The sequence below is a fragment of the Buceros rhinoceros genome, unplaced genomic scaffold, assembly GCF_000710305.1.
Source record: "Buceros rhinoceros silvestris isolate BGI_N320 unplaced genomic scaffold, ASM71030v1 scaffold30100, whole genome shotgun sequence".
NCBI lineage: Eukaryota > Metazoa > Chordata > Aves > Bucerotiformes > Bucerotidae > Buceros > Buceros rhinoceros.
Window position 1 is genome coordinate 1 of NW_010389910.1, and position 10,949 is coordinate 10,949.

At 45.5% G+C, this 10,949-nt stretch overlaps 1 protein-coding gene across 1 annotated transcript; it reads left to right on the forward strand.

Annotated features, from left to right (window-relative positions):
- Positions 1-1,074: 1,074 nt before the first annotated feature.
- On the forward strand, positions 1,075-7,768 carry IAH1 (isoamyl acetate-hydrolyzing esterase 1 homolog (S. cerevisiae); the record flags this gene model as incomplete). The annotated part of the gene is made up of 5 exons (XM_010135485.1): positions 1,075-1,127; positions 1,534-1,682; positions 2,544-2,705; positions 6,576-6,694; positions 7,549-7,768. Coding segments are annotated over 5 exons (651 nt in total), but the record flags the coding sequence as incomplete, so codon positions are not given.
- Between the last annotated feature and the right edge of the window lie 3,181 nt (positions 7,769-10,949).

Below are 10,949 nucleotides of genomic sequence, written 5' to 3' on the forward strand. Positions count from 1 at the left end.
GCAGCCTGCGGCCAGCAGGAAGCGTCCCCTGGGGACGGCTGTAAAAACCCGCCTTGACAGAGGCCGGCTGGCGACAGGGGTTGGCCTGGCACCACGACAGGGAAAGGAGACCTGTGAAGTGGGAGCAGGGCCGGGCACGGCTATGTCCCTGTTGGATCTCCCACGAGAGCCAGCCAGGAGCTTTCACACCTGATGGTCTTTTATGAGATTTAGAGCCTTTCTGCAGAAATCCATAAAGTTCCCGTGTTAGAAGTCTGGTCTGGTAAAAGAGCGGCTTCTGGTATTTCGGTGTCGGTGACATTTTCCAGAGAGTGGAGGACAGCCTGTTGTCTCCTCTGACCCCCATGCTCCTCCCTGTCCCAGCTCTTGCTGTGTCCCTTTTGTGCAGCTCCCTGCATCGAGCTCACCTGCCCTGGAGACATGTTCTACATCAGTGTGACCAGACCGTGGCGTGGGGAAGATCTGCTTGGAGGCAGTGCCAGCCTTTAAGTGTTCATTTTGGGCTCCTGTCTTCTGATGCATGGGTTGAGTGGTGGAGAGGCTCACAGAGCTGCTCCGATGAAACGATCTGGTGAAAGACAAAGGTTGTCTTGAGTGGGAGATTGATTGTCTAAACGATCTCGCTGTGCAGTGTCGTAATGGGGGTGGTGCAGCAGTGGGAGTGAGGACAAGGGATTCATTTTTCCGTTACTAGAAGTAGGTATCGAACTGCGCTCTGAAGCAGCATGTGGAGAGAGGATTTTTGAGATGTGCTCTCCAGAATAAAAGCACAGTGAAAGGATCTTAGAAATAAAGAAGTAGACTAAGGTTTAAAAAAAAAAAAAAAGCCTCACTGGCCAAAATGAAACTGCAGCCTGACAGCAGTCAGTTTTGATTGTGAAGGGATTGTGTCTATGTAAAACCAGGGCTGTTTGGCCTCTGCAGGGCCAGAGCTGGGAGGGAGGAAGCGCTGCAGTAGCAGAGGCTATGCATGAAAAGCTTTTGGGGAGGAAAGGTGCTGGTGATGGCGACTGACCTGCTGGGGAGCAGGTGCTTCTCGTGAGGGTACCTAACCGTTTCTTCGCTTGCTTTCAGTTCTCCTTCCAGGAGAATGGCTGGGGGGCATCCCTTGCTGAGAGACTGGTCAGGTAAGAGCTTAAATTTCAGAAGTTATCTCTAACATGCACATAGTTGTCCAGCTTTTCTGAAAGAAAACCAGCGCAAGTTAATAATGTATATTTAGTTATTAACATTTATTTATTTATTGAAGTGGAACTGCCTTCATGGTAACCTGCCCAGTACTGGACAAAAGTCCTTGGTGATTGTCAAGACTGTTGTTCTGGTTTCGTAGTAGAAGTAGCAGGTAAATCCTACACGCACAACCTGTGCGTGCACTTTCAAAACATCAAGTTACAATCCCACATTTTCAGTGGGAGTGTTCCATGGCACCTCATTGTTCAGAGAGGAACGGAGGCAGAATGGTTCAAAACTTGCCAAGTTTTGTTCTGCTGGGCAGAGGAGAGATGTTCCTTTTGATATGTGTCTCTGTTTCAGAAAATGTGATGTTGTGAACCGTGGGCTCTCGGGGTACAACACCAGATGGGCTAAGTTGATCCTTCCAAGGCTGATCACTAACAGTGCTAGTGCTGAGAGTACTGTTGCGGTTACCATTTTCTTTGGAGCTAATGACAGTGCTTTGAAAGGTACAGCAGCCCTTTTTTCTTTTTTTTTTTTCTTTCCTGTGATCTGTTCTCTTAAGACAGTTTTACAGTTTGGCAGAAAAGGCAGAACATTACACGGACTTCTTCTACTGCTTCTCCATGAACCAGTTGCCCTCTTTTCATTTTTCCAGTGCATTGTTTTCAATCATTTTATTTGTATTTAAACCATGCAGTGCCTTCTATCTCTCTCTGCCTCACCAAATTTTGATATTGAAAGTAATGTTCAGGGGGTTCAAAAATTAGTAATATGTCCATCTCCTAAAATTGGAGTGGGTCTCTAGCTGGTTTTTCTGCCTTTAAAGCAGTCCGAGTTCTTGGCAGGTGGCGTGAGGAATGAGGGAAGGTAGTGCTTGGATTGCGATTCTCTTTAAGGTAATCATGATAGCACACAGAGCTAGTGTAGTCGAAATGGTAACATCAGTGCATGAAGAAATGACTGTATGTCCATGGGAATTTCTGAGATTTTCTCTGCATCCAACCGAGTTAAAAATCGCAAGTTTTGTTTCAGGTGAGGTTTGAGGTGGTTATGTGATCTAATACTAAGATATGGAGTTAGTTGTAAGAAAAAGTATCTTAAAAAAAATCCCAGTGTTTCACCTCCCTACCCCATGCCTTCTTTTTGTTAGCTGGAAGCGCTGTGTTTTAAACTCCTGTCTGTCTGCTTTGGGTGTTGAGGAATGGCATTTCCCTACCACACCTCCTGAATCAGTGGTTGAGGTGCACTGCCTACTGAAGATGAGCGCCCGCGTTCATTCACTGTCTAAAAAGCACATTGTGTTGTGTCATAAATCCGTGAGCAGTTTAGCATCTGCTAAACTAATGCACGTGCTCCGTCCCTGACAGATCTGAACCCTAAGCAACACGTTCCTGTGGATGAATATGCTGCAAACTTAAAGAGCATGATACAGTATCTGAAGTCAGTGGACATTACTGAAGACAGGATTATTTTGATAACGCCACCGCCTCTTCATGAATCAGCTTGGGAAAAGGAGTGTCTTGCCAAAGGTAAGAGAATGGTACGGATGGGCAGAATTTCTGTGTTTTACCATAAGTTACTGATCCCAGGCTGACAGATGATTGGCTTTGTGCTTGTGCCAGGCTGCAGACGTGCGCTTTGAGTTGAGGGAAGAGGACTGCTAGCTGTTTTGCTAGACAGCTTTCGGATAAGCTCCTGAAGTAACTACTAACTAGTTAGTAACATTCTTGCAAAATCATCAGTTGATCTGTTCCTGCATAAAACGGACAGAAGCAGCTGCCCTTTGAGAACACAGAGTTTGCTGAGGTGCCTTAGGCAGACCACGTCATATCCTACCAGCTTCCAAAACAACATGAATAGTGGAAAAAAGTCTTTGCATTGTTTGCCTTAGAAAATTTTACAACAGTCACAGCATGTTTCATATCTGCTTGGATAAGCAGGAATATCCTAGGCAGGTCTGTTTTAAATTTTAAAAACCCAGAGAATATCCTATTCTAAGGATGCTAATACAAGCACCGAAAAAGAAGCAGAGGGTGATTAAGTGATTTCTCATTATGTTGTTCAAGCTAACTCTAAAAACAGAGACATAACAGCACTGCTTTCTTCATGTTACTCAGTGGGTGGAAATGGCCATAATCCCACTGACTCCAGCAGCAACAGTTTATACCTCCCGAGAGCGTGCCCTCTTTCCCACTGGGACAGCTTGTCCACTTCTGGCACATGCATGAAAGACTTTTGAGTCAGATTCAGATAAATGCGGAGCTGTCACCCCTGTATTTGCAAGGTCCTCCCTAACTTAGGTGCTATTGAGTATGTGTCCTCAGTCAGAGCGGTAGCATTGTGAAGATGACCTCGTGTTCACGCTGCATTAAAGTAGACCATGCTACTGCACACCTTTGCGTTAGGGGACTTTGCTGTGTGTCAGCAATCATTGCAGGACAGATTTTGGGCTCATCCAGCAGTGTGGTTGTTATATTTAGATTGGGAAAGGAGAGAAAGTCCTAGAGTAATACTCACAAATTGTGTAAGACAGTAGCAGCTGTGGCGGGTCGGATCAGACATCAGACATGGCCAGAGCTGTATATATGACAGTAGTAGATGCTTGGGTAGCTCAAAGGGGGTAGGTGAGGTGCAGAGCAGTCTTTCCTGGCGCGTGTGCCCAGCTCCCACTACAGCCACTACATACATAGTGTGCAAAATGCGTACCCGTGTTGTCCTTTTGAAGATGTCTTAGGTGAGCGTGCCATGAATGCTGCTTCTCTGGCTCCTAACTATCGAGTAACAGTTCTGAAATGTTGTCAGTTCACTTTTGTCTTAAAACTATCCTTTTTATGGTGTGGGGAGAGAGGAAACTTGCATTAACAGTGTTGAGTCTGCCAGCATCTGTCTAAAAGAGATTGCCATCTAGGGGTGGAACAAAAGACAGGGTGATCTCAGACCATGGACCGCGGATGTGAACCGCTTTGTGAACACAGTAAGCAGCAATGTCAGATCATCTACCCTCAGCTGGTATCCAGGAGAAAGTTCTGCCTATTTCTGGTTTTGTCGGATAGATAGGTGTCAGAGCAAAGGAGAGATGTGAAACATGAGGCAGATGATGTTCTCAGGAACATTCATACAGGTGTGAAAAGGGGTGTGAAAAGAAACTCAGCTTCCAAATGAGAGTGTTGTGGGAGACAGAATCAAAGCCCTTACTAAAGTGAGCGCTGCTCGTCGTCTTCTGCATGGCCTTCATGTCATTACAGAAGGCAATTGGGTTGGTCAAGCACTACCTGGTTTTGCTAAATTTGTGTTGATGGTTCCTCTCCGTCTGCAAGTGTTTGGAAATAAATCCCAAGAGGAGGTTACTTCACTGTCTTTCCTAGCACTGAGGTGAGGCCGAGTGATTAACGATTCTCCAGGTCCTTTTTTCTTGCCTTCTTAAAAATGGGTGTGATGTTAACCTTCCAGCTGCCACGGGTCTCCTGTTAACTCACTCGTCTTAGCAGTGAATTTTTGTAGGTGGTGGGCATTGACCTCACCAATGCAGCAGGCAGCTCCTTCAGGTCAGTCCCCACACATACTGAAGCACCTGGCAGCTCTGAGTATCCCCATACCTGTTACACTCTTCACTGCTGGCTGTCCTCCTTCCCCAGCTTGGTGGGGAGGGATAAATCACTAGTTGCCTCCTTGGTCCCTCAGGAGACCCCCATATTCCCTGAGCTCCCTTTGGCTGCTGCTCTTAGCTTGTAGACCCAGCATGTGCTTCTGCAGAGCAGCACACTGAGAGCAGGCGTGTGTTTGTGTGCTTCCAGAACAGAAGGGGAGGTGAAACAGTCAAGAAGCAATCCTAATGACAAAAGGAAAGGCAAAGGGAGGAGAAGAAATTATCAGCTCTGCTAGATTAGAAGCCATAGAACGGGAAAGAGGCAGGACTGCAGACCTCACCTGGGAGGTGGAGTTGTGATCAATACAGAGAACTTTGCCACAAAGGGAGCTCTGTGTGGTGGAGGCTGAATGAGCTGAAGGGCCACTCAGGGAAGGACTTGTTAAAGAAGTGCAGTCTGGACACTGGGTTTCCTGAAGCAGAGTCTCAGGCATAGAATCTTAAAAAAGTAAATAATTTAATAGAATGGTACAGCAGTATGGTCAGCTCGAGCTGGGTGCCTCCAGAGGGACTCCAAACAAAGAAACCCCTTACAGGCATCTGCCCTTCGTGCGATCTTCACGTGCCTTTCACACACCCTTTGGTCCAGTGGTGATTCTGGCCTGAGATCCTCCAACACCTTCTGACTCCTCATTGTCTCCAGGCAGGCTGTTATCCTGGCTAGTTGCAGCTGCCTTGACCCTCAAACCCTTCTTCTCGTCTGGTTTTCTTATTTTTCTGGCTCTGGAGGTTTTGTCTTGCATGAACAGATACAATAAATAAAATTTCTGTACCAGTTCAGCAAATCTAAGTGAAAGTTTACAGCTTGTGGCCTAAGGCTTCAGCAAATCCAGCTACTCATGCTAAGTAACGCCAAGCAAAGAGCATGTTAAATCACACAACGTTACAAGTCTAAGTAAGTGATTTGTTCTATTTAAAACTTACTTATTTAAGATAAACATCTAATATCTCTTAACAAACAGATTGGTGAGGCTGCCAAGGATATTTTTATGGTGAAAAGAAATGATGGGAGGAAAGAGGTGGCGCTGTGAACAAGTGGCAATCATCAGATAGATACATCAAATACGAGGAGGGAGTAGGGTAGGAGTTGTCGATGGATTGCATTATAGGACCCATTAAAAAACCTGTAACAACATAACTTAATAATGTCCTGCCCCAAAGTTTCACTGCGGCAAAACACGTACTGAGCGTCTGGCTCCATTGTAACTGTGCACACAAATGTAGCAAGTGCTAATAAAGGTTTGCACCTAAATGTACCCTGGTTTCACCAGCACGTTGCAATGAGGAGACTGCCCCAAGCAGGTGTGGAATTTCAGATATCATCCAGGAAGTGAAGTGGAAGGCAAGCTTTTAAATAGATTTATATTTTCTTTATTCCATGTGCTGGTAGTGGGTGTGTGAAGCGTTTTAAGCCTATTGCACTGATTTCTCCTGAAGCTTGCAGAAGGTGAGCGCCTCGAGCAGCACAGCAGTAAGCGTCGTGCCGTGTGCTTGTTGCTGTTGCCTCTCTCTCACCTGTCGCACACTTGATAACAAGAAATGTATTTTCAAAAAGGCCTCAAAACCAAAAGGTGCCCTGGAGGAGGCTACATGAGCTGTAGCTTCCAGCCACCTAAACTGAGGGGCTTTGGCTTGAGTTTGCGGTTGGTTCTGCCTGCTGGTTTAACAAACTAAGCATCGTGTACCACAGAAGACTGACATCAAGCTCTCTCAGTTGTGACTGCTTAATGTTTTCTTTGTTTCTGACTGACAGGTGACAAATTAAATCGCTGCAATGCCACCACCGGGGAATACGCCCAGACCTGTGTTCAGGTAGCCAGGGACTGTGGAACGGATGTACTTGACCTTTGGACACTGATGCAAAAAAATCAGGTATGATGTTTTCGCAGGTTAAAATTATGTGGCTATTAAAACCAAAAGGGGTTCGTGACGACAGGATTTTGGATGGAATGTAATTCTGTAAACCTATGCAGAACGGAGCTTAACAAAAGCTCAGCCCCCGGCCGGCGCCATTTTCAAACCATCACAGATGTCATGAGAAGGACTTGAAACAGTCATGAATTGCAAAATGCATCATTTAGCATAGAGGAACGAGCAGCGCTGCATTGTCACTGAAATGATACAAAATACACCCAAATTACACTCCAGGGAAGGAAAACAATAATCCAGCATGCTTCACAGGGCTACCAGAAATAAAGCTTAGTACAAGCTGGCGATGATTATATTTGGTTAGCAAATGTCCCCTGGGTGCATTACGTGTAAGGAACTGTTTCCTTGGACTCTGAATCTTGCAGTAGTCTAGGTTGGAAGGGGAGGCACCTATTCCAGCCCGCTGCTCAGCGTTGGCTAACTTCAGGCTGCACAGGTACCTTGCTGATGCTTCTGACCAAATATCCAAACTCATCCATGTGACAGAGATCGCAAACTTTTACTCTAAGCAGGTAACTCCAGTTCAGACACTGAATCTTTTCTCTCTCCTGTACCTCTTGGTGCAGTAGAATCAATGTTTTGATGGCATCACTTAATCCCTTTATCTGTTCCTGATGAATAGCAGCAACTTCAGCCATCAGAACATTCTCTTAATACAAAAGGTGAAAAATAAAATAAACCCAGTGAATATATACCACCTGGCTTTGAAGAACTTAGTGACTTACTTAAAAATTACTCAGGACCTTCTGTTTGCAACTAGCAAATACATTAATACATGGTTTTAACCTCCCCTGCAGGATTTCTCTTCCTATTTGTCTGATGGTCTTCATTTATCAACAAAAGGCAACAGCTTTCTAGCAGCAGAGCTTTGGTCACACCTGGAAAAAAAACTGTCCGCTCTCCCTTCACTCTGTCCGTATTGGCGTGACGTGGACCATACAAACCCCGAGGCCAGTCTTCTGTGAGAGCCCTGCAGTAGGGCACCGAAGGAACCACGCCTGACAAAGGCAGCCTGTTTACAGACAGGCGCTATCCAGCAGCGCACCCCAAACATGGCATACCGGGGAGTCCCCGTCACCTCTCTTCCGCCTCTCCTTCTCTTGGTCTGTGGCAGAATAAAGGTGGGCCCGCTCAGGGTGTGTCGTGGCGTGGTTTGTCTGCATGCTGCTTGCAACAGTAGCGTGAACATCTGTGGGGAGGAGCAGTTCTTTCCTTGGAAGACTTGGAGGGAAATGAGACTGTCAGCCGCCCTGTGACAAAGGGACAGAGGCTGAGCTTTAGGGATGACACTGATTGATTGATTAACATCGTCTACTAGCTTTAAAGACATGGGAGCTGGTGAGAGGCAGCAGTGTGGAGTCTGTTAAGAAGAGCCGTTAGCACCAGTCCAGATGATGAACGTAGTGCGATGTAGTACAGCAGTAAAAGCCAGGGTCTTGGCTCCAGCAAGGCTTTTGGTAGTGAAGCAGTAGTGTCGTTCAGAGCAGGGGTTTTAAAGTTTAACTGATTTTGACACCAGCAACAGCTGCTTTACACCTGGCTCTTACATACAGACACAGATTTCAAAGCAGTGCGTGTTCCTAGAGTCGTATAAAATTGGTGCTCATTTTTCAAAATGCTCATTTTGAGAAGTTTGGGACTTAAGGAAGCTGCTAGAAAGGGTCTTGTCTCTGCCTCTCTGCTAATAAAGCTGCACCGAATGTCAACTGCCACCAAGTTTAGGAGCCCTCTCAAGTGAGCTTTGTTATTCATCCGTAATTTAGCAACTGATGTAACAGACAGTACTGCACACTATGATCAGGTTTGGCCAAGAGAACACAAACTGCAAAAACTTGCCTGAAACCTAGATGGAATTCAGCAAGCACGGAAGAAAAAGTGGTTTGGAAGATAACTGGGTAGCCAGCCAGAGAGCAGCAGCAATGAGGATGCTGCTGGACCACAGATGAAGAACAAGTAAATAGCTTATCATAATGCTGGGCTGTATTAACAGTTGCATCGGCACAACACAGCTGAGGCCAGCAGTGATGTGTTTGTTTATTATGCACTGCAGTGGACTGGTGAGAGAGCATCAAGCTGTCCTGCCTTGCTGGTGCCACGAAGCTGCCTTTGTTAAGTAACAACTTAGCCAAGACCCAGCATCTGCTCTGTGTTACTGTTACAGACTGGAGCATAGGTAGTTATTTCTCATGTGCCCAGAGCTACACCAGAAGCTCGTGACATTTGTAAATATTGATGAATATTAAACTGGACTGAACTTTCTGTAATACTACTTAAAGACTGGCGGCACAGCAGAAGGGGCTCCACGAGGGAGCTGTGGATCTTCCCGCATTCGATGTTACGAACGAACTGCGGAAACACTGCTTCCAGCGTCTGGAGCACAGCTCAGACTGAGGTATGCATTCTGTCATTCCCAAGGGCTGCTCTAAACCTCAATTTTCATGCTCCCACGTGCCTGCCACTGCCTGTTTTCCATCTGGGAAGCAATGACTCCAGTGCCAAGAACACGTACTTACAGATCTGCTACCTGAAAAGGCGTTTGAGCACGCACCCATACCTCAAGTATGCATTTCTCTGTTAGAGCTGACCCTAATCCACAGGAGAGGTGGTGAGAGCAACTCCCTCCCCAGGAGGAAGCAGGGCAGCCCGGTGTGCAGATCTGCATTGCAGATCCTCAGGGTCTGGACTCGGCTGCAGATGAGTTTCAGATGGGAGTTAGCTAGAAATAACTGCCTCGAATCTGGCTGCATGTCAGACATTTAACAGCTGAAGAAGTTAGATTTTTTTATAAAAGGACAGCACAGAAACAGCTCTTGTTTAACTGATTTTTTTTTTAATATAAAAAGCTTTTATTGTATTGGGAATTAAATTAACTCCTCACACACATACTTCGCACTGAATCAAAAAAAGAAAATCCAAACAACACGAAACCCCAAACAAAGTTCAATACAAGGCTATAAAACACAATAGCTAGTCAGATAGGAATACCATAAGGCACACGTTCAAGTATTAGTGTAACAAGTATCCGTGGGTGGGGAGGAGGGGGGTACTCCCACAATCCTTTCAGCACAGGTTGGGTTCCTTTCCCTCTCATTTACAAACACACAGGCTTTCCGCAGCTGCAGCTCCCCTGTAGCTGAGCACAGGCTTGTAACAGTTAAAATGGCTGTACTGTTGGTCACATGTCAGTTTTATCAATGGGACATTATGGGAGAGAACAGATCCAGAGTTAAGATGCTGCTTTACCGTCACAAGAGTTGCTCTGTGACTCCACCGTGTCACCTGCCTGCTACTACTCTACAGCAACACTCGAGGGCCATTCCTGGCTCACCTTACACAGCTCCAGGTGAATCAGGTTAGAGGACACCACTGAATTACCAACTTTTAACATCACATTTTGCTACCCGTGCAGGCATTTTAGTTCACAAAGTCTCCTTTTACTTGCCCTGAAAGTTTAAGATTTTTTTCTTTTTTTATTAAATTCACAATTGTTTTTCAACAAATGCCGCCCCTGCAATGGAGTGAACTTCTTTCCCCCACCATTTATTCAGGCAGTAGGAGCTTCCAAAGGACGCACAGACCCTGAAAACTGAGGCTCAGCTCTTGAACATCCCACCAATAGCATTACCTACTTCAAAGTGACATTCAGCAAAACGTTTCTGAACTGAAACAACCGCTGTCAACAGCTGGCTAAAACAGTCCTCATCCACATAAATGATTTCTCCCCTTACATTTCTTTTCTTTCTCCTGCCAGACACCTGATACACAACCCTCTTAGTGTACTAAGAGTGGGAAACTCCCAACAAAAGCCTTTCTCTGCCACGAAGACAAGACAACCTCAATGCTCGAGGCAAGACTTCACACTAGAGGGGTATTTCCATGTGTCGTGTAAGGTCTAAGGGTCTCTCTCTGATGCTTTTATTTATTTAGAAGTTGTGTATCTTAAGCTTCTTGATGCCGATTATGCATGTTCCTTCAATGCTGTGAGACTATTTTTACCTGTTTCATTACTCTCATTCTGTTCTCAAGGCATTTGTTCAGGCTTTTGCTTACATGTACCTTAAACTGCTAAATGATCTACTCTATATGGAACATACTAGAGTGTTTTCATTTTCTTTTTAAAAGCCCCTTAAGTTTTGCCTATCAGTGCTGTCAGACTACAAAAATATTAAATTATAAAAAAGGCTGATATACACAAGCC